We start from the raw sequence: 26,979 nt of genomic DNA, 5'->3' as shown, positions 1-26,979 counted from the left end.
CAAGACGTCTGAGAATGCTACCTAAGGAGCAAGACGTCTGAGAATGCTACCTAAGGAGCAAGACGTCTGAGAATGCTACCTAAGGAGCAAGACGTCTGAGAATGCTACCTAAGGAGCAAGACGTCTGAGAATGCTACCTAAGGAGCAAGACGTCTGAGAATGCTACCTAAGGAGCAAGACGTCTGAGAATGCTACCTAAGGAGCAAGACGTCTGAGAATGCTACCTAAGGAGCAAGACGTCTGAGAATGCTACCTAAGGAGCAAGACGTCTGAGAATGCTACCTAAGGAACACGACGTCTGAGAACGTTACCTAAGGAACACGACGTCTGAGAACGTTACCTAAGGAACACGACGTCTGAGAACGTTACCTAAGGAACAAGACGTCTGAGAATGCTACCGAAGGAACAAGACATCTGAGAATGCTACCTAAGGAACAAGACGAGGGTGCCTATCATTGTACTATTATCTAACCTTGTTGGAACACATTCAAAGAAAATAGGAAAAAGAAAGACGGAGGCAAAATTATATTATTCTATTTTTTAAATTTTATTAAATGTATTGAGATGACATTGGTTATTCAAATTGTATAGGTTTCAAGTGTACAATTCTATAACACATCATCTGTATATTGCATTGTGTGTTCACCACCCAGTCATATTGATAGAGCAAAACTCAAAAATCTAAAGGAGTCTGTTTTCTAAATTGATCTACAAACTTGACCTTATTAATTTGACTTAAAGTATCCACAGAGTTTTTTCATAACCTGACAAGCTGATCTTAAAGTCAAAATAAACTAAGCACAGGGGAATATCCAGGAACATTCTAAAAACTATGGAAGATGGGGGGTGAGGTCATCACTGGACGTGTCAGACATTTAACAGCTGTTGTCAGTGGAGCAGCTTGCTACTCTCTTTTGGGAATAAACAGTCACACCTAAACCAAAGTGTAAATGCCTAAAAATGACTTAGTGTATCATCCATCCAGAAAATAGTTTGCAGGGGCTTGTGACATCTTCATGGAAAGCCATGGGAACTGATGTGGGTTTCAGTCTCACTGGCGAGAGATGGCGTTCCAGTCTGGGGATTCTCACATCTTCCAGTCCTCTCACCACTCGGTCAGCCCCACAGCAAGCAATGGCAGAAAGTCCTGGCTCCAAGAATGGCACTGAATTGGTGCGCATTGCTAACTAAGTGGCTCAGTCCTTGGGTACTTTCCTGGTGGTCCCTGCTTTGACAGAAAGCTATTGATTCTCTGGACTGAGAAATCTGAAGCTTAAAAAGCTATGACAGCATTTTGGTGGTGGAGGAAGGGATGGCCTCTTGTCCCTTAATCACCAGATGATTTCTTTAGAAAAATTACAATTAGTCACAAAAGGAAAGACACTCTTTGATATGGAACTGCCTGGAACTGATTGCCTTTTGAAGAATAAGGAATTTACGACTATTGTATATTTATCTAAAACACACATTTGACATAATTCTGCTAACCATGGCCACTTTATGAATCTCAACTCCTAAAAGTCTTAGTTAATACTAATCTCATGACATTAGCCTTCTTACCTAAAAATTTGACAGTTACTTCTACTTTTTGTAAAGAAAACTCAGGCAAGGAAAGAGGAAAAGTAAGACATTTATTAAGGACTAGAACTGATGAAAACATACTACACAATTCATAAAGTATCTTTCTTCATTGGAACTTCTATTCCTTCCAACGCCTTTTGCTGTTAAAAGAGAGAAGGAGGAGGGGATTAGACGCTGTTGTGTGCATTTCCCGTTCTTGCCATGGAGGCACAGGATGCAGGTTCCTGGGGCTATTCAACAAGGAATCCAAGATGGCACCAGAGACTAGAGCAACGAGGCAAAGCAGCCAGCAACTTGAACAAAGAAAATGTGTGGGAGACACCTACAGAGAGAAAAGGAGGTGCTCTGAGTTTAGAGAACAGAAAACAAACCCACAGATAGGAAGCTCAAGTGTCAAAGAGGAAAGGGCCAGAGGGGCTCTAAGGAAAGGCTGCAACCACATGGCAAGACTCAGGCTGGTCTAAGGACTTGCTGGTGGTGGGAGGGTGGGAGGTTGGGAGGGTAGGGACCAGTCAAGCCAGCAAAGGAGTTGGCTGCCTCAGCTGTGGTCATCTGAGGGTGTGCAACTGGAGGTAGGAATTGTCATTCATTCATCCATTCATTCATTTATTCATTCAATAAATGTGTGCATTGAGTATCTATTGGGGGTTACGACGATCAATAAGGTATAGCCACAATCTCCAGAAGGAAGGAAGGAAGGAAGGAAGGAAGGAAGGAAGGAAGGAAGGAAGGAAGGAAGGAAGGAAAGAAGGAAGGAAGGAAGGAAGCCTGGAGAAGACATGTCACCTAGACTCCAAGGACAACCTGGGGGCCGGGTTCTGTAGTCTAGCAGCGGGGGCCTGGGAATGGAGGTCAGACCCAGACTGGGGGCAGGAGGAATCGCCAGCCACATGAGTCTTCCACGTGAAGCAGAGGCAGAGAGAAGCAGGGGACGCCGACAGGGACCACACCACTGGAGGGAGGGCTGATTCCTCATGTCCCACATCACCAGGGTGTTTAGACTCCACCTTCCAGTGAGCGGGTGGAGTCTTGATCTGTCAGGACTGGTTTTAACATAATTCTGGTGACAGTGCGGAGGTGACTTTGAGGGGACCAGGATGAGACCAGCAGGAAGATGCTGATCACACCAGGCTAGAGATGATGAGGCCAAACATGGAGAGGAGGGGCCAGAGCTGGGAGACGTTTCAGAGGAAGGACCAGCAGAACTAGGTGAGTGGATGAGGGTGAGGAGGAGGTCTGAGAGGAATTCATTTGGGGTCTGAGTAAACCGGAGGATGAGTTGGAACCAGGAGGAAGGGTAGGTCCGGAAGGGAAGAGTGTCGTTTTGAGCAGGTTGTGGAATAGCCAATGGAGGCGTCTAGCGAGCTGCCGTTGATCAGGCTAGAGGGGCACTGGGCAACGGAGATTGGAAGAATCCCCAGACAGGTGGGCATGGGGTGGGGGGAAGTGGGGAACAGCACTATTGGGGAGCATGAGGAAGAGGAGAGATCTATGAAGAACAGAGAGACTTGTTGGCTGGGAAGAGAGGTGGGAGAGGCAGTCCCAGAGGCCTGAGGACTTCGGGAAAGAAGGGAGCTCTCATCAGCACGAAATGTGGCCACAGGGTTCAGTGGGAAAGGCGAGGCTGAGGCCTGGGAGGCGGCAAATGGTGGGTGGACAGCAGGGAGAATCAGTGCCCCGAGGGGGACTGGAGGCAGCAAGCGCAGGTGGCTTTTCTTTAAAGTCCAGATAAGAAGGAGATGAGAGAGATTAAAGAGAAGCTAGGGATAAACCAGGGTGGGGGCCCATTGTCATAGATCCTCATTATTCTCAGCGATTCGCCTACTCTCTAATACTTCTTTGTAACCCTCAAATCAACCCTTCTGGTGGTTTTGCATTTGTTCCAGAACATGCTCAGAGCAGTGAAAAATTCCAGTCTTCCAACATGGACATCCGCAGCCGACGTGAGATGAAATGACGATGATCTGCCTCATTTCAGCTCATGCTAAAAACAAATGTCCTTGCAGCCGACTTAGTGCCACATGTTTTGCACTTTTGTCCTCTTTAAAATGGCCCCAAGCGTAATGCTGAAGGGCTGTCTAGCGTTTCTAAGCATAAAAAGACTTTGATGTGTCTCATGGAGAAAACGTGTGTGTTAGCTGAGCTTCGCTCCGGTGTAAGTTACAGCGCTGTGTGGTGAGGCCGACACTAACAAATCAAATCATATATATATATATATATGCATGTGTGTATATATGTGTGTGTGTGTGTGTGTGTGTGTGTGTGTGTGTGTATGAAATAAGGTGCCTTAAACAAAAACATATAAATCGTGACCAGAGGCTGGCAGAAGCCTCACCTTGTATTACCCACAGTGGATCAGGCTTCTCAAATTCAGTGCCTGCAGCGACTTTACAGAACACGACTACAGCGGATGACAGTGGACTGTCCTTGGTGATGTAATTGGGAGGCGTGTGCACTGAGCGAGCCTCAGAGCAGAGTGTAGATAAACAGCGCCTCACACAGCCGGTGTCTGTCTGGAGATGGGTGGGTCTTTCCTATCTTATGTGGGGGTCTCGCTTCCCCAGTAGGTGGGTGGTCATGGGAGATCATATCAAGAAGTTGTCCCTGATGGGTCTCATACAGAAATCACTCAGAAGCTCACTGAGAGGCCCCTGTTTTAGGGTTACCCCTCCCATGTAGCTGATGACAGGTAGGAATGTTGTTAACACTTCCGGTCAATGAAAGTCTTGGCCTCCTAGTTGGCCGCTACATGTATAGCTTCACCCACCAAATAACACATGCATCTTAAACAAGTGATCCTTGGGGTCTTGCCCTCCCGTGCTGTTTTCCAGACATGGAGAGATTGTCGTGAGGGAGAGCATTAACAGGAAGGAAGACATACAGACATCATGACATACATCCCGATGCCAGAATAGCCTCAGAGATCAGGGGCCTCTCCTGCCTCAGCTTCCTCATCTACAAAACGGAGGTAATGATGACAAAACGTCACCGGACCGTTGCGAGCAATGTATGTGCAGGGCCCTAACACAGACCCAGGCCCCTTGCGGGCTCTGATCTTGGTCGCTGCAGATACAGGCGCGAGGCGGACTTTGGGTGCACGTGTGTTGAACAAATTGATACAGTCGTGACACTGGTCCAGTTCACCGCGCAGTGACTGATAAAAGACCTCACTAAGAACTGCCTCCTCCGCTGCTCTTGGGCATAGAGTTGAAGAATTCCTGCTAATCGACGATCAATGTAAAGGAAAATGGTGGTCTTCTGGCCCCTAAGTAATGAAAACATCTGAGCTAGTCCAGCCATAAAGACCAAGAAAATGTGAGACCCTCAGCTACAGTCCTTTCAACAGGAGAATGGGAACCTGATTTGCCATAGTTCCTATTTTAGAATAGCGAATAAGAGAACATTTCAGAGATCTTTGTTCAAATGATACCTTTCACTAGCCACTCCGATATATGAAATGATTTTTCCAGCAACCTGAAGGAATCCTAGAAAAGTGTTTATTAAGTTACAAAAACACTTAGCTGCTATTTTGTTCCAGAAACTGAGCCAGGCTCTGAGGCTTCCGTGGTACAGGAGCCAAAGTCTCCGCCTGCAGAAAGCTCACCACGGGGAACAGGGCTACGTGTCACTCACAGTTTGAAGAGTCATCCTTCCTTCCTTCCTTCCTTCCTTCCTTCCTTCCTTCCTTCCTTCCTTTCTTCCTTCTTTCCTTCCTTTCTTCCTGCCTGCCTTCTTTCCTTCCTTCCTTCCTTCTTTCCTTCCTTCCTTCCTTCCTTCCTTCCTTCCTGCCTGCCTGCCTGCCTGCCTGCCTTCCAACATGATTGAACCCTTATTATATTATTGTTTTTAGCATTAGGAAACAAAAGATATTATTATTAATACTTTAAGACAGACATCATTAATCATATTCTTCTTGTTATTAAACTAATTAATACGGATAACAGGCTAAGGCGCTTCCAAGGAGTTCATAGTCTAGTAGAGACAAAAACAAGTGGAAAATAATCCCAGTAATAAACCTTTGAAGGACCTGAGCCTGAGAGGTTAAGGGACCAGATCACTGTCCCAACTCGTACCAGGAAGGGGCAGAGCGGCTTGGAGCCAGGCCTGCTGATTCCAGACCCTGCAGACCAGCCTCCTCCCTGCGTCCCCTTGCTGGCCTTCCCAGCCTCACTTTATGACCCTAGGGAACTTGGAGCGCAGTGTGGACACCTGCCCTGCTGAAGGTCACAGGAGGGCAGGAACACGACCGGAACAGAAGTCAAAGCCACTCTCCTGGCAGACTTTGGCCTTTCGTCAGTGCTGCCCTCAGAGAGACATTTTGAAGCAATCACTTAGTTTGATAGAAATCAGGTCATGAATTTATATTGCGATACCTTTATATATGCATGACCAATGTGAGCATAGTATTAATAAACAAAATACAGCCCATCCATTGGGCAGTCTCGTTTTTTTACCCCTGAGGATGCTCTGTAAAGCAAAAAGCAATGATTTAAGTTAATAAAAAAGGAGTATGATGAGTCTGTTTCTTCAGAATGAGCAGTTTCTTGATCTCAGTATAAAGCTGGTTTTTATTTTTAGGGTGCTCAGAGATTAAAAAGAAAACCTACCATTTGCATCTTTCATCCGATGTGATCTCACTGGTAAATTTTCCTTCTGTTTCAGTAAAAAGTCAGTTGACTTCTTTCAAATTCCAGTGGTTAAATATTAATTACTCTATGCTTAGTTGTGTTTTTTTGGTTTTGCTTTTTGTTTTGATAAAAGCACCTCAAAAATCCAAAACGATGGATTCCGTCATCCACTGAAAAAAATGTTTCCTGAATGCTTTCTGTGCACCAGGCACTCTGCAGGGGCTGTGTGACAACAGCAACAGAAGCTCCCTGGGCCCTATGTCCGGGAGCCTGGTGGGGCCCAAGGGGACAGAGAGGACACAAGCAACTGCAGTGTCCTGTGAGGAGGACTTTAGGAAGGCCCACAAAGGGACGTGTCTCTCATTGGGAGGGGCCAGAGCAGACATCCCAAGGGAAGTGACACTGAGCTGAGACCTGAGTGGTGAGGAGGAATTAGCCAGGTGGATGTTGCAGGTAGAGTCCACAGCAGGAGAAACTACAAGTATTTTAGGACTGCAGGAGCGTAGGGGCCAGGTGGCCTTGGGAGGGATGAGGCTGGAGACGTGGGCAGGGGCCAGGTCACCAAGGCCTTATGGGCTACATTAGGGGGCTCGGACTTTATCCTGCAGACACACAGTGGTGTGTACATTGTAATATCCATGAAGGCTCAAGCTTTAGTATTAACTTCCGTGTGTAAAAATGAGCATGTCCTGAACCGATACAGCTAAAGGTCCCTTCATGCTATCCCTTCACTACTTGGGAACCCTCATGAATACATAGCTACTTTGGCTCCAAGCCCCACTAACTGGGAACTTCTATACCCATGAGACTCAGCGGTGCTCAGTGTGGGTTTGGGAAAGCAGGGCTGAGGCTCCAGCTGCCATGCCCTGGGGACAATGAGGCTGTCCCTCTCGGCTCAGGGTCTGCTTTGCACACCTCTGCTTTATCCCCTAAGTGAAGTGAGCATTAGGGGGTTGGGGTGGAGAAGGACCAGAGTCTCCTCTGTGTTTCCAGAGAAACCTGAGGACAGTGCAAGGTGGACAGTGTGGGAGCAGCACCTGAGGCACAAATGCAAGCGACTGGTCCACAGTGATGGTAATGAAACAATGAGCCAATGGCAGAGAACATGTGGGGGCAAAATCAGTAAGACCGGTCCCCTGTCGATGTTCAAGAAGACAGAGGGTAAGGAAGAGTCAATGAAGAACGAGAGCTGGAGAGGAGGCTGGTTGAGTTTCGTCGGTTCCCAGGGTATCCATAGCAACTGCACCCAGTGGGCAGTTGATCTGAGGGCATGAATCCCAGATGGGGCGTGGCGAGAGATGCGTATTTGGAAATAATCTCACATCAGGGATAAAGGCAGGTGAGTGGAAGAGATGGCAGAGTAATCTACAGAAGAAGGGAAGAACTGGGCTAAGGAGATAATACAGATGGTCACCAGGAGTTAAGTTATTGATCCAGAAAAGAAGGCAAGTCAGATTTCATAGATCTGAAGGATTAAAACCCAGTTTGCAAAAGGCAGAAAAGTGAACGGGGGAGGGGGGTGAGAAGGTTGAGCGGGAGCCGTGGGCCACAACTGCGTCAGGAAGCTGAGCAGAGAAGGGTGGGGGGGAGGCAGCTGCTGGGATGGGAGATTGCACCAAAGGAAGAGGCTCTCCTCTTTGTTATTTGTTGTTTGTTGGTTCTTAAGGTGGAGAAACTTGATCACCCCAGTGGCAACAAATACAAAAGCCATGGGAGAAAGACTGAGGATGCAAGAATGAAGAGACAATTGAGGAGGAATATGTGGCAGGAGAGAAGAGAAGGTGGAAAGACAGGATGGCAGCTGGAGGGCCTCGTGTGGACGTTTGATAGTGGGGGAGCAGCGGTGTGAAGCCTTTCACTGCAAGTAGCTCCTGTTTCTAAACACACACGTTTTTACCTGGGTCCCCTTACCTGAAGGCTGTCACTCAAAGCCAGTAGTTATCCTCGCTCTGTGCCATGGCATTGGGTACCTTCTCCTTTCAGGAGCAAAGATCCTCGTCCTGGTCTCTAAAGATGGAAAAGGAATGTGGTGGCTCTGTCATTCACATCAAGATCTGAGACGACGTGGGCTACACGACTATTAATTAATGAGGACGATTGGGATTCGCATAACCAGAACCCACACCGCCGCGAGAACCCTCATGAGCATAACTTCATCTTCCTTGTCAAACGTCCCACATGCTCTCCTGCATGGAGTTATAGCCGAACCCACTCTGTTACCACATGTGACCTGTCTCAGCCACTATTGTAAGCCCTCAAGGGCTGCGACTGTCACCTTTATCTCTCAGTCCTCTGTGGGTCTGCCCTGGGCTGTCACCCAGATTTGTTGAATTGAATTAAATTGTCAGGTTCAAAGCAGTCTTGGAGGCAGCTGCACCTCCGTGCCAGTAATGCCCTCAAGGCTCAGAATGGTTTTGGAATCTGGCTCTGGATTTGCCTTCTGAGGCAAATGAAAAGGATTTGTCACCTGAATTTATGCGGCATTTTTCCAGGGTGATAGCCAGCCTCCAAGATGAGCTTCTACCCTAGTATTCACACTCTTAGGTATTCCCCTCTCACATTGAACCAGGCTTGGTCTGTGTGGTCAATAAAATATGCAGAAGTGATGGCATATCACTTCCAAACTTAGGTAATAAAAGAGCACGCCTTCCATCTTGGGTGCTCTGGTCTCTCTCTCTCTCTCTCTCTCTCTCTCTCTCTCTCTCTCATCATTTTCTCTGGGAGAAGCCAGCTGTCATGTTTTGAGGACATTCTGACAGCCCTGTGGAGGCCAGTATGGTGAGAGACTGAAGCACTCAGTCCAGCAGCCCATGAAGAACTGGGTCTGCCAACAACCATGTGAGTAACCTTGGAAGTGAATCCCTCGGCCCCAGGCAAGCCTTCAGATGACATTACAGCCCCAGCCAACATCTTGTCTGCAACCTTGTTAGAGACCCTGAGCCAGCTACACTGCTTCTGGGTTCCTGACCCTCAGAAACTGTGAGATAATAATCATTTGTGGCTGTAAGCTGCTAAGTTTTGGGATAATTTGGCACAGCAATAGGTAAATAATGCACCTAAGTTAGTTATTAATCTTGCTATTTTCAAAATCAAACCCAATGGCAAATATTTTCCCCTACTACAGAGATTCAAACGAATGGGCCATAGATTCTGGAGGCAATTCCAAAAGAATTGTTCAAATAAATGTTTTCAGCAGTGGTTACACTGTTGGAATAACTGTGTATTCTTCCGAAGTGACAATTTGAAGGAGGTCTAAAACGTAAGCTTTTTTTTTTTTTAAATCAAGCCTCAGATTGTACACCCAGCACTTCAAATAAATTGGAGTATGCCTAAGGAGGATCAGACAGTGAACTCAATGAGATAGTAACCTGTGTCATTCATTTTAGTGGAGAACGAACATAGGGTGAATTTCACAATTCTTCTGGAAAGCAGCATGGAACAAACAGAGCCTTTAGCAGTCTGACCTATGTGGACCCAAGCCCCATCACTGCCACTCACCAGCTGGATCAAAGTCCTGCGTTGGCCATAGCCTTGGACGAGTTACAGAAACCTACTAAGCCACAGTTTGCTCCTCCACACAATGGGGAGAGTCACTGTAGGCTCACAGGACAGCCGTGATGGTGGAAGGAGAACATTGCGTCAGGCAATTAGTACAAAGCAAGTATTTGGCGTACACAACTCACGCCATGAGTTACTACTCACTGGCAAATCTTTTTACCGCTTCTGCTGAGCAGATGACACACCTGGTTTATAGAACTACCAGGAAGACTGAATGAGAAAAGTGATCTGTAAAAGGGAGAAACTAAGTAACTGTTACTTTCACCTGCTTACCCACCAAGTGCAATTGAAGGTGGAGGGCAAAGCGGAGATCCAAAGGGTGGCCATTCAGATAACACCCCAAAGTGGGCCAGGAGAAGAAGGCAATGCCGATTTCCTGAGCCAGGTTCGATATTTCGACTTCTGGCAACTTCTAAGTGAGCTGTAATGCCTCAAGGTTACCTCTTCAGTGATTTGCAAAGCAGGTTTATGCAGTACGTACTATCTTTTCATTTTTCACTTAAAATATTTTGTATTTCAGGGGTTTATCTCCTATGAAATGGCTTCAACAGAGTCTGGCTTGTGAGAATATGGTCTGTTGGTGTCCTAAGGAAGAAAGTAGGACCACTTACCAAGTGGCTGTTCATGAAATTGTTCACTTCTGGGTTTGTCAGGAGTGAGACCTGTGACATAATAACAGTCATAAGGCAAAGCACCTCTGTCCACTTCCGGAATGTTCTGTGATTTTATTATTGATGCCCCATATATGCCTCTTAAGCAAGGAAACAGTGGGAGATCACCAAAGTTTAGCCACCGTCAGCACCAACGGGGAAAAGCCTCGGGAACGGAAAAATGGCTCCTAAGCCACAGAACACTAACCACTCCCACTTCAAATGAGAGGTAACACAAGAAGGAAAGAAAGGAGAGCGCTCCCTCCCCCAACTAAGAGTCATAAAGGGATGGCCAGCTCTAGTCCCGTGGCTGGAGGATTGCCAAATTCATGCCCAGCCAATCAGATGATGTTTAGTTCTGATCCTCCCAATACATTATTGCATACCTGGGCCTTATACCTTAGGCCACGCATCCTAGAGGGAGCAAACAAGTTCAAGTTTAGAAACTCTCTTAAGGTGAAAACCAATATCTACCCTGCCTATTTGACAGAGATGTTGAGCCATCCAATGAAATCATATATGAAAAACTCTGTGTAAATATAAAGGGATACCTAAATGAAAAATTGTATTACTATTGCCTGGTGTTAAGAAAGGAACTAAGGGGGGTGGGGGGTGGGAGATGAGGGTAAGGGGGATCAAATATATGGTGATGGAAGAACTGACTCTGGGTGGTGAACACACAATGGGATTTATAGATGATGTAATACAGAATTGTACACCTGAAATCTATGTAATTTTACTAACAATTGTCACCCCAATAAATTAAAAAAAAAAGAAAGGAACAAGAATAAAAGAAAATGTTTTTTCCCTGTAATTACTGTAATTGTTCAAAGGTTATGTATAGATATCTCTAGTTTTAAATAATTCACTAACAGAAAGCTTCAATAGGAAGTTGTTTCAAGAAAAAAAAAATATTAAGAAGGACAGATCTCAACTTACCAAGTTGGTAATTGTTTCTCCCCGTAGAGGATCTCAGTATGTTCGCAAAAATAATCTTCAGAATCTTCAGCATCAGGAAGTATCAGCACATGAAAAAGAGAAAAAGGAAAGACACCGTAAAACGCAAATATCGTCTGGTGGGCCCTGATGTATCATGTAATTCATTTCTATTGCAATAAGGCAGTATATTATATTAAATAATTGTACATGGTATCAAGCACGTGTGCTAACAAAGCATGTGGGGAAAAGCAACTTCCATGAAGCTTAAATTGACTAACTCGCTTTCCCCTAGATTCAGAATCACTCCCAAATGCTGTGGGCCAGGAAGATGGAAGCGCGTTATATGGACTTGCAAATAGACTGTGTTTAGGTCACATTTGGAGTTTTCTGTCTGTGAAGTTCCCATGTGTGTTCAGTTAGGCAAGAGATTACATAAAAAATACATGGCTACACAAAAGCTTACAACACATGAATGCTCATAGCATCATTACTTAACAATACCCCTAAAGGGGAAGTAACCCAAGTGTCAATCAACTAATAAGTGGATAAATCAAATGCGGTATATCCATGCAGTGGGTTATTATTCAACAATATGAAAGAATGAAGTACTGACACATGCTACACCAGGTACAGCCCTCCAACGGATGATGCTGAATAAAGAAAGCCAGCCACTAAAGAACACATACTATATGATTCCATTTGTCAAGAATAGGCAAATCTATAGACACAAAAGCAGATTAGTGGTTACCAGGAGCTGAGAGGAATGGGGAGCAGAGCATGACTGCTAATGGGCACGAGGTTTCTTTTGGAGGTGATGAAAATATTCTGGATTTGGAGAGTGGTGATGGTTGTACAACCTTATGACTTGTACTAAGACCACTGAACTATACACAGGAAAAGGGTAAATTATATGTGATATGAATTATATCTCAATAAAAGCATTATTTTTCTCTTTTAAATAGGGACACATGACTAAGCCAGGCCAATGAAAGTAATGCCAAGACATATCTGCAGCTGGAACTAGAGAGAAATGCTCTCTTTTCGTCCTAAGTTTAGAGAACATGAATCTGGAGTAGCTTGTAGCTTTACTTCCTGCTATAAGGAGAAAGGTCATCTGCAACAAACAGGGGTGTGTGGAGGCAGGAGTGTGGGAGGGGGAGAGATGGGGGAGGAGGAGAGGGCAAAGGAGAGGGAGAAGGGGAAATTAATGGGACACAGACGGTGTTGAAGGTCCCTAAATCGAGTTGTCCATGAGGCCAACTCCCCCTTTTCTTTCTGGGAGTGTGATCTAAGGTATTATCCCATTTTGACTGAGGCTCTCTCTAGTTGAATTTCTGTCTCTTGAAATGGAAGACAGGAAATAAAAGAAATACCTGTCACCTCTCCTCCCCGGAGCTCAGAATTTCTGTTCAGTTACTCTTCCTCACTTTCTCCCTTATGGACTGCTGTGGGTCTCCTGGCTGAAAACCTAGCTAAACCTCATCCCACCCACTCCAAACCAGAAGGATTAGTCTAAAGTCAAGTTTAGTCACTGACCTTCAAGTGTTAGCATTGCATTCTTGGTGGCTACAGTGGTATTACGTGGTGGCTTATGCATCACATAGGAACTGTTTACCCTCTACAGATTCCTCCTTCAAAATGAAGAAGAAATACAAACTACCCATAATTCAAATATCTATTCAGTTAAAGAGAAGAGACTACCAGCAAATTTAGAAATTTGTTTTCTCAAATTTCTTTACAGCTTTTATACTTTTTAAAATTATGCGGTGGAAAATCTAAATTTCTTAAACTCAAGAGAGTTTCTCTCATTTTATCCTTACCAGAGATTTTCCATTTAATGTAAGTACTTATTCATCATAATTTGAATTTTCAGTCTTATTTGCCATCTTTCATCTTTCTTTACATTATATTCTTACATCTTTCTTTACATTATTTTCTTTTCCTGGCAATTCTTCTATATTCTACATGCTTTTCAAGTGATCTTTATTTTGTCATGACTCTGGAATTTTTTCTTTTCATCTTTCCACCTTCTATTTTCTACTTCCAACAATTTGTTCTATGTCTAAATTCATCCTAGTCTATTGTCTTTCACGTTTGTAGTATCACCATTTATTTCACTGAAAACGGTTAACAACTGTTTTCTAATTTTTTTCTGTTTCATGTAAGTAATCTATTTCAGAGTTTCCAGGAATTGCTTTGAGTGTCTATCTGTTTTCTTCTCTTTCTTTTGAATTGCAGAATTCTTTAATTTAAGGAATTCTTTTTTTAAAAATGTGCTCATAATGCTCTACAATCTCCTAATCATTGAGAAAAAGCAACTAGGAGAGTTTATGTTAAAATCTGATTTGTTTCAAGGGCTAACTTAACTGAATGTCAGAATCTTCTTTTAAAATTTGGGATTGGAAAAACCGTGTGTGGTCTCCACTCTGCAATTAGAAAGTTGCAGCAGATTTGTGGGTTGCCCAGACAGAGTTAACGTCCCAAAACAGACATGAAAGAGGAATTTAGTGAAACATTTATTAAATTAATTTCAATTGTGTTAAAGGTCATAGAACAAACTAGAGTCCATTTCTCTCAACATTCACTCCTAACTCCCAGCCCCATTCTCTCTCACATGTCCTGCCAACCTCTCAGCACCCCATCTGCTCTTAGCTAGTTTCCGGCTACTCTTTTCCATTCGGTCAAGGCTCTACTGATAGGCCTTCAATCGCCACATTACCATTAGGATCAACCAGCCATCATTGGCATGACCAGTGAGGCTCTTGTGACCTGGCTGCCGCCCTCCCCAGCGCACCCCTACCCCTCTTTCTCCCTGTATCATGTGTATCCCAGTCATAATGCATTTCTGTCCATTGCAAGCCACCCGCTTCTCTCCCACTTCAGGGAACTCCCTCATGATGTCTCCTGTGCTTGGAGTTTCTTTTCCTCCACCCCTTCTACCCCGTCCCCTCTGTCGTGACATCCTCCCACCCTCCACTTCTCCGGTTGAATGTCAGTTTCCCTGGGAAGCTCTCTCTGCCCCACCCCTCAATATTCTGTCTTCTCTTATGTGCTCCCACATGCTCGCCTGGTCACCCCTGCTTAAGGGACGGCACTCAGACTCATCTATAAACTCCACAGGACCAGAACTGTGCATGTCTTCACTACCTCTAGTTTTTCCCATCTAAACCACAAAATCAATAGCAACAAAATGCTTGGTCCTGGACATTTCTGGGCTAGCTGGGCAGTGAGCGTGTGAGTGTGTTGGCTATGAAACATATCTGAATTTCTAGATACTTTAATGGAGTCTAGAAAAGGAGGCCCTTGGTATTTGCCCTAGCACCAAGAAAATGGGATCCTGGGGAAATCACCCCCAGAAACCACCTGGGGTTGGATCCTCAAAAGTTGCCAGTGTGAACAAGATCAAACAATAACATTATGCTTAACTAAACACAAACTTTGCGTGGAGAAGGCCCTAATAACCTGTGCAAATTTCTCCTTGCACCAATAACACCACCATCCCCTATAATAAGAGTGTCCGACTCGTTATTTTCATTACTTCCTAATTCTAAAATGGGCTTCCATAACACTAGACTTTCCAGGGTGACCACTTCATAAGGTATGTAAATGTCTAGTCACCGTGTTGTACACCTGACACTAACATAACCTTGTACGTCCACTGTAATTGAAAAATACGTTTAAAATAAATAAACAAACAAACAAACAAACAAACATAAATAAATAAATAAAAACGTGGGCTTCCACACAAAACTCTTAAAGTGTGGGTATGTTAATAATATGGGAATATTAACCTTTGTGTATGATTTTTGAAGCTGTAATTGTATATTCTTTTAATGCAGTTTTCACTACAGACTTAAATCTTGAAAAACAGTAAAAATAAGAGTAGAGAAAGATATCATTGGACAAATACAGCTGCATAATGGGAGAAACGTTGTTCAAACACCTGTCAAGAATACGATCCCATTATGAATAAACAAACACTGTAACAGTTAGGTTTTCATTCTTAAAGCCAAGAGGCTTCCTCCTGCTGTCATATTCCTGACCATTTCTTCCTCAACAAGTACTTCCTGGGCACCTGGCCTGAATCAAACATCATCCTGGACTGACAAAAGGCGACATTCCTGCCCTCATGAGCCATGTGTTCTGCTTTGGAAAGCAGTCAACAAACAGACAAATGCAATGTAATTTCCAGTCAGAAATGTATACATTATTAATTGTACAGTAGTGTGGCAACTCAATTTCGATGCAACTGAGGGAAAAAGGACATGTGGTGCCATTCATGGGGCATCTGTTAGGTACCAGACACGAGGCCACATCCTTCACGTGCAGCGACTCTCTTGGTTCTCTCAACAACCTATCAGGTAGTCTTTATTGCTGGTGTTTACCAGACGAGGAAACTACAGATGATAACGGTTAGGTGTTCTGTGCTAGATGGCGGAGCTGGTCAATAGTTTTGAACACAGGTCCAAGAAAAATGTCCCTCTCTGTTCCCCTAAACCTCAGTGCCAGTGAGCTGCATACTTAGATCTAAAACTTTTAAAAATGTGCTAATTGTTACTTTAAGCTGTTTCCCAAATCAGGGCCGGGGAGGGGCTAGAGAAAAAGAGAAAGAAGAAACAGACTAGAGGAAGTAAGGGATACGGAACATGAGATTGTAGGTGTAAAAGGGAAGATCCAAAATGAGGAAGCAGAGCTATGCTTCCTCACACCTGGGTGATATTCCAGCTACTCTGTCACACCAGTGTGCTTGTCACAGACCCTAAGAGGTGCTGTCCCTGGGAACATGAAGCCCCTGGTCATACCTCTTCGCTGCTGCTAGACTCGGAGCTGGCGGACCAGCGGCAGTGAACCGATGCGTCCTCCACCTCACCGGCAGACATCCAGACGGTGCTTCTGCAAACGGCTGCTGGCTGGAAAATGCAAAGCAATGGGTTTGTATCTCCCGCAGCTCATAGAAAGGTTAGGACCTGTCCAACAAATTAGGCAATATGGTAGGGCTTGACAAAATGATGCAAACAGAAAGGCAAGATTCATAGAGAGAGGCATTTCGTTTTGACAAAATGAAAATTTCTCAAGACCTAAGCAGAAACAAATGAAATATTTAAATATCTCCTGGGCCTTCAATCCATGACAAGTCCCTGGGAAAAAGCACATATTTCCTTCACGAGCCCTGAGTGGGCTGCTCTGAGTCCTTTCCCATTCGAAGAAAAAGAAACAGGAAATACCTAAAGGACTCTGCTTTCCTCTCCTTTGGCCTCAGATTTCATTAGAAACAGAGGCTGTCACCCTCAAGTTTGGGTCCTCTGTAAAACAGAGTCATGGCGAAAAGGCTCATGAAACAAATAACAAAACAGACTTCTTTTTCAGAACTTATATCATTGTGAGGCAACCCTGACATAATCAAACTGATAGTGTAACAAACCCTCGAGAACTCATACATCTGAACCTGAACAACTTGGAAAGTAGAATTCAGAACGTCTCTGGGATTTTCCTTTGGTGTTGGCCTCTTTGTACTCACTTTGCCTGGAACCGTCACTATTTCCATTTTAAAGAGCAGGAACTTGGGTAACAGGGGTTAAATAATTTGCCAGGGTCATTCAGGACCACGGACTCCAGAGCTCAAATCCGCAACCATTGCGCCACACTACCCCCACCCAGGGCACACAGCGTGGACACAGTTAGTGCCTCCCAGGGTGGTTGGAGGCCAGACAGTGGCCAAGCTCTCAGTGTGACTTTGAAACAGCTTCAGGTCATGGGAGAAGAGAGGCACCTTCCTCACGTTAGTTCTGGGATGGTAGCCTTTCCCACCACACTTACCACATAGTAGCCCGTTTGGAAGTCGCAGGTCGCAGGATCTTCCCCAGAATCCCTCCTGCACGTCGTCTCCTGAATGCTGAATTGCATATCTATGCTCAATCTTTCCTCATCCAGGAGATCGACCTTCACAAATACAAAGCATCAGTTTGCCATTGATGTGTTTCAGAAGCTCACAATGCTAGAAATCTTTCTCCCTACACAACGACAAAACGTTCAGAATCATCCACTGTTAAAGCCACCAATCGTCTCAACCATCACCTAGCTCCAGGTCCTCATTCTGAAGACCAGAGCAAACGTTACCAAAGGTAGGCACTACTTCAGGGAGAAAATGGAACCGGAACTTCACGGTCCTACCTCCAAGGGAAGTGTTGCGTCGAATGGCTTACATTTACAATTTATCCTCATTATTCACAGGTCCCATACTTGCTAATTTGCTTCCTCACTGAAATGTATTTGTAACCCCAAGTTTCACTAGTCGGGGTCCTTTTGCAGTCATTCATGGCTGTGCACAGAGTGGCAAAAACCTTGAGTCACCCGATGCAAAGGTTCCCAACTGAGATCAAACCAGGTGACACTCAGCCTTCTTGTTTCAGCTCCCATCCTGGGGTCCAGTGTCCTTTTTATGGCCTCTTTTGTGAAACATTTTTTGCTTTTTGCACTGTGGTTTTCTGTTTAACATGGCCCCCGAGTGTCATGCTAAAGGGCTGTCTAGTGTCCCTGAGTGCAGGTTGGCTGTGATGTGCCGCGTGGAGTAAATACGTGTGTTAGATGAGCCTTGCTCAGGCGTGAGTTACAGCACTGCAGGCTGTGAGTGCAACGTTAAGGAATCGACGTATTGTTAAATAAGGTGTCTTTCAACAGAAACACACATAAACAAGGTCGTGTATTGATCAGTTGACAAAAATATTGTGACCAGGGACTTATAGGAACCTCACTCTTTATTCCCCCCAGGAGCAGTGGTTCAATATTCACGAATTCAGTGTTTGCAGTGACTTTATAGAACACGACTACCGTGAATAATGAGAGTCAACTCTATGTACTTTGAAGTATCATTTGGCTGAAAGAATGTTCCAGAATTTCTTAACTCCTGACATAGTAAGAAATTCAATGACAAGTACATCTCTGCTGTACAGTGTTACCCAGCTTCTCTTCCTGCTTGATCAGTTCTGATTCATGAATGCGTTGACTCTGTGTTCTAGTCCTTTCCACCAAGAGTGGGATGTTCAGGGAAACTTCCAAAATTCCTGATGAATCTGTGAAGTTCTGATGACATGGAGGTCACGTGACTCACTGAGAGCCTACTGTGTCTCCAGCATCAAAGGCAGAGTAGGGAGGACTCCATGCAGCTTAGCGTCCAGTGGGGGCGCCACACAGCTAACACAGGAAGGAAAACTAGACAACATTATTCCAGATGGCTATGGTGCTATGAAGAAAAGCAATATGATCATGGGTACGGCAGGGAGGGAGTGGCTACGTTAGAGAAAGGGCCAGAGACATCCTCCTGAGGAAGGGCTATTTCAGCTGAGATGTAAAGGATAGGAAGGAGCTCATCATGAGAGGAAAAGCAGAGCCCATGTCCTGGGTCAGAGCAAATATGGCTGCAGTGGCTGGAGCAAGAGGAGAACCACACCGGTGTTGGAGAGATGGGGTGTGTCAGATGACTTATGGTCTTGTAGCCCACGGGCAGGGGTGTAGAGCTCATTTGCACTGCAATGAGAAGTTAGCAGAGGGTTTAAGAGATAAGATCTGAATCACCATGGCTGCTGCCAGCACACACGGGGGCAGGAACAAGATGGCAGCAGGGAGACCAGGCAGGAGCTCACCGTGGTCCAGGACCCAATAACAGCCTCAGGCTGCAAAAATCTCTTCCCTCTAGTTCCTCAGCCCACCTTGTGGCAAATTTGAGTCAGCAACACATTCAACCTCGTACCCAGTGAGGAGAGAGGTGGTGACAACACTGTCGGGGAAAGCACAGACCACTTATGGGTGCAAATAATGGGCACAGGTAAAAAAATGTTATTTTGGAAGTGGCCAACTCCAAGTTCAAAATGGGGGTCTTCATGTCTCCTTCTAACTCAAGACGAGGAGTGAGGACACAGGACAAGTAGAGTTTTCTAACAAGTAGAACGAAAAACAATCTCGCCATTATTTACTACTGCATTTATTTATAATTTTAGAATATTGAGAATTAAATCTGAATCTCATTTAAAAATAAAAACTTCTCCCATCAGTAAGAGTGCATTGCTCAGCTCTCCACCCTCCAGCATGCTTCAGAAATTTCCCTTAAAGTAGTTTGATGAAAGCAAACGAGCAACCCAAAAGCTTACTTTTAAAAAATGAAACTGGGCTTTGGAGTACAGATAATTTTCTCGAAATGTGAGATGATTTTGCAACTTTGTTTGCATCTTTAAGGACTTTCAAACTCTCTTTCTAGAATAGAGAGAAAAACCTAAGAGTTTTGCTTTTTCGTTTGGACTCATGTCCAGCCAGTAAATCTCCGCTCTGTGTTGTTTGAAAAAAGTAGGACGACCTGAATGCTCAACGAAAAGGAATCAACTGGAGAAAATTCAAAACCCAGTCTTGCTGTTGAAACAAGTTGCAGTACTTGACAGGATGGTCCTGTTTTCCTTAAAATATATCTTTTATACCCATATATGAAGAGAAAAAGAGCCCCCAAAATATTCTCCCATAGGATGTTCATAGTGAGTATCTCAGAGGAATGGATGATGGCTATCACTTTTAGTTTTCTCTTTCTTGTTGTAGTTTCTGTCTTTTTATGATGAGCATATTTTTTTTTTTTATTTCAAGAAGAAATAAAAATATACATCAATAAAAGATCCATAACAATTCTTTTGGGGGATGGTAATTTTATATGTCTGTCAACTTGGCTGGGCCACAGTGCCCAGACATTTAGTCAAACATTATTCTGGATGTTTCTGTGAAGGTGTATTTTTGGATGAGATTAATATTTAAATTGGTGAATTTTGAGTAAAGCAGGTTACCCTCCAAAATTTGGGTGGGCCTCATCTAATCAATAGAATAAAAGGTAACATCCCTCAAACAAGAAGAAATTCTGCCAGGAGATGAGCTTTGGGACGTAGAGTGCAATTCTTCCCTGGGCCTCCAGGCTTTTGGCCTGCGAAATCTCTCTCTCTCTCTCTCTCTCTCTCTCTCTCTCTCTCTGTTGTTTGAAAAATGTACATATATGTGTGTGTGTATATATATATATATATATATATATATATATATATATATATATATATATATGTATATATATATACACACACACACATGTCTGGGGTACACAAAAAATGTATACAAGTGGACACTTTGGTCAACGTTGCTCAAGCAGTAGTTCGCCACAATCAGAAATGTCTGAACGCTGATGGTAACCACTTTGAGCACCTCTTGTAATTGCAGAAATCACACATGACTTGTATTCACCTTATGTTATTGGTATATATTATTATAATAGTTTTTTCCTTTCTTAAAATGTGTGTACCTTTTACATATATATATTCATAGACTATGCATTCTGTTGGTTCTGTTTCTCTGGTGAAGCCTAACACAATGACCATTTAGGTTTTGCAAACTAATCCCTTATTGTCGGGTAAAAAGTAAAGATCAGGTTAGCTACAGCCGGCTAAGAATAATTTAGAATAAGCCAAAAAGCAAGAACTGCAAAGAACATGAAAGGTAAAAATGGACAGAAGTGGGCACAGACACAGCAAACCCCAAAGCCTCTGTGGCTCTGCCTGCAATGTCCCGGAGTCCATCCACTCCCCCCTCTCTGCTCCCCCTGAGGCTCAGCTGCCATTCATCACCTCCTGCTCCCTGCACTCACTGTCCCGGCTTCCTCTGTCACACCCACTCCATACAGCAGCTAGAGGGATCTACAAACACAAAGATCTTCAAGCACTTTCCCTGTTTAAAGCTCTCCCCACCCCACAGGGCTACCCATTGTCCCAACACAGACCCACCTCTCTAACCTCACCCCCCCCCCATTAGGGTCCTTCAATGTCCTCCCACTGGCCTTCCCGTGGCTGGAAATTCTTGTCACTGCGTTTTAGTTCAAATACACTTCTGCCTCATCTGACAGCTGCCCCAGCCCCAGCCCCAGCCCAGACCCATCCATCCATCAACCTGTTTTGTTTTCTCCACAGGACCCTCTAGTCTCTGAAACTAACTCCATTTATTTATGTGATTGGGTACCCCCTTCACTCTGCCTCCCCTTCTCCCCTCGCCTCCTCTCCCTTCTCTCTTCCTCTCTCTCCCCGGTAGGATCTGAGCTCTATGAAAGCATGGCCTGGTCCATCCTCTTCTCTTCCTGTCCCAGCACAAGGCCTGTGCCCTTCCCTTTCTCCACTTCTGTCCCCTGAGAAAACAGAGTGAACCTAATGTCAACATTGGAGCAAGGAAGCCCTCGTCATAGAAGTCATTGCCTCATTCCTTCTCATCCTTTTTTTACACTTGGAGCTTAAGAGGTAAGTAAATTAAAGTCAACTGCAAGAGTATTTGATCCAGGTCCATTGGTAAAACCCAGTGGTTCTTAACCCTGACCGTACAGTGGCATGACCAGCAGAACATTTAAGAATATGAGCTCCACCCCAGAGACTGAGATTTAATGAGTCACCATCCCTCCTCACATCAGGAATATTTCAAGCTCCCAGATGATTCCAGCGTGCAGTGGGGTCGAAAGCCACTGGGTTTATTAAGCAAATTCAGGAATAAAGTAGCAGGGCCTGACCTCTCACCTAAATCCACTGAACTCTACCCCGAAACTCCTACACATATATAAACAAGACTAAACTACCTGTTTCCTTTGGACATAGTCCTGGAAGTGAAACTATGAGATCAAAAGTTATAAATATTTGTTATTTTTAATGTTTAACATGCTTATAAATATGCTCAACATATATTTCCAAATTGTTTCCCAAATATAATTTTACCAAATGCCTCCTGCAGTGTTTGTGATTTCTTTTTCACCTTGTTATTTTTCCATTTCACCATGCTCTTTTAATTCTGATTTGTTTGGCTATCAAAGAGGTTGAGTATTTTTCCAAATGTTCCATGATCATTTGTATTTCTTCTTTTGAGAACTGTTTGTGCCCTCAGTGCCCGTGATCTCTTCTTTCATCTCTCTCCTGAGGTCTTTGCTGCCTCTCACATCTCCTAGGATGGAGGGAATATACCAATGTTTGGGGCCATCTTTAGTGTGTTTATAAAAGGTGTGACTACTATGTACAGTAAAGCAAAATGTGAACCACTCCTGAGAAGAAAGAAACATCACCAGGAGAGATCAAAGGAGGAGAGTTTTTCCTTCTGATGGGAGAAGAAATGAAGTTTCCACGGAAGGGGCATGGTGGGTGTAACCCGTAATCAGAAAAGGCTGGGGAGAGGCAAGAAAAGTCAGGTTCCAGACAGAAGAGCAACATTTAATAGGTGGAGAGGTATCTCTTACTTATGAACCTGTGAAAGATCACACACGCGCATACAGAGGTGTGTCTATTTGCAGGCTCATGTGTGTGTGTGCTCAGGTCTACAAAACCAAGATGGCGCACGTGGCAGAACGTGCACTGGGGAGCTGTGCCTCACCCGGACTCATCTCCCTCGGCCAAATTCCCATGGTGTCAGTAACTGGCTCTCTCAGGACCTGTCCTCACATTCTTATTCATTTAATCAACTACTCACTTTCTTCTGCAGTGAACACTAGCTAAATGACCAGTAAATTTAAATTTTGCACACTTTACAAGAGGACATTGATTTCCCCACACCGCAAATGGATTTCATGAAATGCAAAAGACGGAAACCTATACAGTGGTGTGCAAGGAACAGGGTTCTTTATTCTGGTCCAGTACTTTTCCAGAAAGAAGCCACCCTTCAGCTTAGCAGCTGACTGCACACATCTCGCTTGCCTCTCACCACAATGCCCAGGCCAAGTGACCCCACTCTGGCGACGACAGCCTGGTTCTGGAATGGGGACCTAACTAAAGCATAGCCATTGCCTTCACAACCTACAGCCCACTTAGAAAAGACACCTGGGACAATTCAATTAATGTCCTAGGACTCTGGAAACTGGACACTGAGTCATTTTCTGAAGAAAAGGGCCAAGATGAATGTGTTATATTTGGAGACGGGGGCTAAGAAACCACGAGCCCTGTGCTCTTCAGTTACACAGGGAACAAGCTAAGTGCTAGCTAACAGGGTACCCAGCCGGGATGGGAGACGTGAGCGGGTAGAGAGACAGAAAGAGCAGTGGTGGCTCTTGAAAGAGCAGTGGAGGGACTCCTGGCCATGCTGCCACTCCAGTCCCACGTGGCCTGGCTGCGCAAAATTCTCATTTGTAGCACCAGTAACTTTACAGACCATCCCACCTCCCATCTTCACCTAACCTCGCTGGGGGTGGGGGGTATTTCTGCCCCACATTGCACAGGAATGTCAATAGACAGTGAAAACACCCGGGGATCAGGACGGGGAGGTGACTTGCTGTCTACATTTCTCATTTCCTTTGAAAGATGTTTCAGCGTCTCTTTCTTTGTCCATCACAGATTTAGTGGTTGGAAGCACAAGAAAATTCATCTTTCCCTATTTCCCAAAGTTAACAGGAAACAGACTATTACTAAACCAGCCAAGGAAGGTGGATTTCTTTAGCTCAAAAGCCAGGATTTATTTCCTGTAACTATTAGAAGCAGAATTGCTGAACTTGAAAAAGCCTCATTTCTAATAAACGAGTAGTTCTTAATAAGGCCTCTCAAGAGGAACCCCGGGGACTTCGGCTACAGAAGCAGGACGCGTGGAGGGTAACATCTGGAAACAGGAAATGGGGCCAGAGGGAGGGATACAGCAGAAGAATCAGGCCTGCAAACGAGCTTTGAGAGCCTCATGACGAGAATTGTAATTAAATCCTTTCTCTGCCCAAAAGCCGTAGGAAAGAGACAACTAGCTAGTATCGTTTTCCATTGGAAAAATAAAAAAGTGCACCCAATCAACTGACGAAAGAGAAAAGAACAGGAAGCAGTTTAAAGGGGAGTGGAGAAGAGGGTATGTGTACTTACGCTTTTTACGGAGCTTCTGAAGGCCCGGAATAGATACGGGCTCGAGGACTGAGCATTCACTTTTGCCACAGAGACACTGAGAGCTTCCGTCATGAAGGACTGGTTATAACTATACACCGGGAAACCTGGTCATGCAAGCACACGGGGACACAGTGACAACAGGCACACGAGCCAGGACAGCTCCACAGGTTTAGTGCAGGGGGCCCTGTCGTTGAGTTCCTTACCTGTACACATCCAGTGGTTCAACCCAAGAGCACACATTAGCAGTATCTTCAGCACCATCTTCTCCATCCTGGGGAGAATACGTTTAATTCAGAGCCCGGGAGGTAGTCTGTATGCCGGTGGGGATGACAAGTCCTCCTGAGAGCAGCTTTTTATCCAAGGTGACCTGGTTTGCTCTCTCTGGCTGGAGCAGCCGTTAGTAACCAGAAACAATTGATCCTGGGTGAATATTTACTACCGCCTTTCCCTATGGAAAGGTGCCAGTTTGAGGCCACTTTTGAAGTTTCGACCTCAGCATGGGACTTTAGCCCATGGCCGAGACATCCAGAGGCTGGGGGACTGCTGGGTGCAGTTTGTTTTTCTTGATTTTAATTTCATCTACATGTACAGTTTATTTCTCTTTAATTTCATTTTAGAGGGAGGGAACGTTTCTTATTTTCAATAAAACAGTTCATTTTAACTTGTTGTCTGTTTAGATCCCTCTCATGTTCCTAAAGACCTTGCAATTAACTGTTTATGAAAAGTGTGTGGTTATTTCCATATCTTTCTGGAAATTATAACTGTAAAGGGGATAGTTTAATCTATAGGACTTATACACGCCAAACAAGGACATGTGTAATAAAAGGCTGTGACACCTTCCCGTCCCCAACCTTCTCTGTGGAGGGCATTTTTTCACTTCCCCCGGATAATAAGGTGATGATTCTCATGCATGACAAATCCCAAGGTTGTCGTTAAAAAGCAGGGACACTTCAGAGTAAATATAGTTGGTGTTCCTTGAGGGTCATTGTGTTCTCATTCTTGGAGTTCACGCATAAGAAACTGTATTGGGCTGTGGTGTGGAAAGACCTGGACTTTCTTGGCTCCACGCTTGTCAGGAATGTACCCTTGGTCATGGTACCCAACACCCATGAACCTCAACATTCTCCTCTGTAAAATGGGAATAAATGGTTAGATGTAAGGTGTATTATTAGTCAGGGTTTTCCAGAGAGACAGAACCAACAGGATGTTTATATACAAAGGGTGCCAAAACAATGTATACCCATTTTAAGAAAGAAAAAAACTGTATTAAAATTGTAATACTCAATATCTACCGATAACAAAAGATGAATACAAATCAGGTTTGATTTCTGCAATTACAAAATTACAAGAGGTGCTCAAAGTGGTTACCATCAGCGTCATTTTAATACAGTATTTTCCTTTCTTAAAACGTGTATGCATTTTTTTTGGCACTCTGTGTTTGTGTGTGTGTGTGTGTGTGTGTGTGTGTATCATGTTTATATATAACATAGATTATGCTTATATGTTTATAAATGTTATAGATATAAGTGTTTAAATATAAATATGTGTTAACATATATATGTATGATACAGAGAGAGATTTTTTCTAAGGAATTGGCTCATACAATGGCAGGGTTTGGCAAGCCCAGCATCTGCAGAGTGGCCCCTCAGGCTGGAGACCCAGAGAAGAGTTGCCATTTGAGTCCAAAGGCGGCTTGCGGGCCGAATCCCTTCCTGCTCAGGGGAGGTCCGTCTTGGTCTATTAAGGCCTTCAACTGATTGGATGAAGCCCACGCACATCACATTAAGTAATCTGATTTAGTCACAGCCTATTGACTTAAATGTTAATCTCATCTAAAAAAATATCTTCAGAGAAACATCCAGAATAATGTTTGACCAAATATCTGGGCACCATGGCCAGTTGACACATAAAACTAACCATCACATAAAGATTAAATCACAACCCCTTGAAAGAGTACTTGGCAAATTAATTGCTCCATAAATGGTAACTGCTAATAAGAATTCCATTCAATGCATACTGTTTAGTATCCGCTAGGTATAAGGCAACACTGTTGTCCAGGGGACACCTAAATGAGCTAATCTTCCAGCTCCCCCTGCTGGAACAAGGCAAAGAGAAGCGCCAACCAGGGAAGCAGAACTTGCTATAAGAACCTTGGAGATGATGGGGACGTGGGCAGTTCACTCCCTCCTCCTGACCTCTGTTGCCAGGTGGTCATGCATCTCTTTGAACTGGGCCCTGATAGATGCAGAAGCGTCCAACGGGAGAGAAGCTGGCTCAGGCCAGGAAGAAAGAGCAGAAAGGAAACCAGTGGGGAGGGACTCAGCCATTTACCAAAGGACGTGGTGTAGGGCAGTGATGTTTGCCAGGGGCTGGCCAGCCATTGCTACCCACAAAAAGGACGAGGAGACGTTCTGGGCAGGTTTAACATGACAGGTGTGCCTTACAGAGCGGGCCACGATGCACATTTTAAATTACTGCTACAACGTAAGTCGAGTTTATTAATTAAAATCCTGCCTCTGTTTTGCCTGCCCTCTGCACAAAGGTTTAAAATCACGCTTCTGACTTCACGTACTATCCAGATCATGAAAATGTACTGCTCTGACCCAAAAGGTGTTCTTTCTATAAGTCTTACTCATCAGTAACTGGACACAAAGGTGTATTAAAGTCCCTGGATAATCTCAGCATCTAAATGCCCATTTGCCCCGTGCAACATCTCTGGACCCAGAAGCC

The 26,979-nt window shown here is 44.4% G+C and overlaps 1 protein-coding gene and 1 long non-coding RNA gene across 3 annotated transcripts in view; both read right to left on the bottom strand.

The window, feature by feature from the left end:
• LOC109451456 (uncharacterized) overlaps positions 1-62 on the bottom strand; it is a 31,967-nt gene extending 31,905 nt beyond the window's left edge. For both annotated transcript variants that reach the window (XR_012490363.2, XR_016019562.1), the window contains exon 1: positions 1-62. This exon is cut by the window's left edge and continues 1,084 nt beyond it. This is a non-coding gene — a long non-coding RNA (uncharacterized LOC109451456).
• Positions 63-1,610: 1,548 nt separating this feature from the next.
• SPP2 (secreted phosphoprotein 2) lies at positions 1,611-24,636 on the bottom strand. The gene is made up of 8 exons (XM_019739793.3): positions 24,453-24,636; positions 24,229-24,353; positions 17,174-17,296; positions 16,159-16,266; positions 11,357-11,420; positions 10,379-10,429; positions 8,121-8,216; positions 1,611-1,721 (listed from the first exon to the last, which is right to left on the bottom strand). Exons 1-7 carry the CDS (start codon positions 24,517-24,519, stop codon positions 8,131-8,133), a joined length of 624 nt encoding a protein of 207 aa, XP_019595352.3. The 5' UTR covers positions 24,520-24,636; the 3' UTR covers positions 1,611-1,721; positions 8,121-8,130.
• Between the last annotated feature and the right edge of the window lie 2,343 nt (positions 24,637-26,979).

This window comes from Rhinolophus sinicus, chromosome 17 (assembly GCF_057876585.1).
Source record: "Rhinolophus sinicus isolate RSI-liver-muscle chromosome 17, RSI-T2T, whole genome shotgun sequence".
Classification (NCBI taxonomy): domain Eukaryota; kingdom Metazoa; phylum Chordata; class Mammalia; order Chiroptera; family Rhinolophidae; genus Rhinolophus; species Rhinolophus sinicus.
Note: the sequence above shows the minus strand (reverse complement) of the source record. Positions and strands in the feature narration are given on the sequence as shown.

Bases quoted from the DNA above. Each gene is read 5' to 3' on its own strand.
- SPP2 (XM_019739793.3), bottom strand. From the start codon at position 24,519: ATGGAGAAGATGGTGCTGAAGATACTGCTAATGTGTGCTCTTGGGTTG. The intron at 17,297-24,228 runs GTAAGTACACAT...GTATTTGTGAAG, and splicing joins TCAGAAGCTCCGTAAAAAGC to GTCGATCTCCTGGATGAGGA. The intron at 11,421-16,158 runs GTATGACCAGGG...CTGATGCTGAAG, and splicing joins AGTCTAGCAGCAGCGAAGAG to ATTCTGAAGATTATTTTTGC.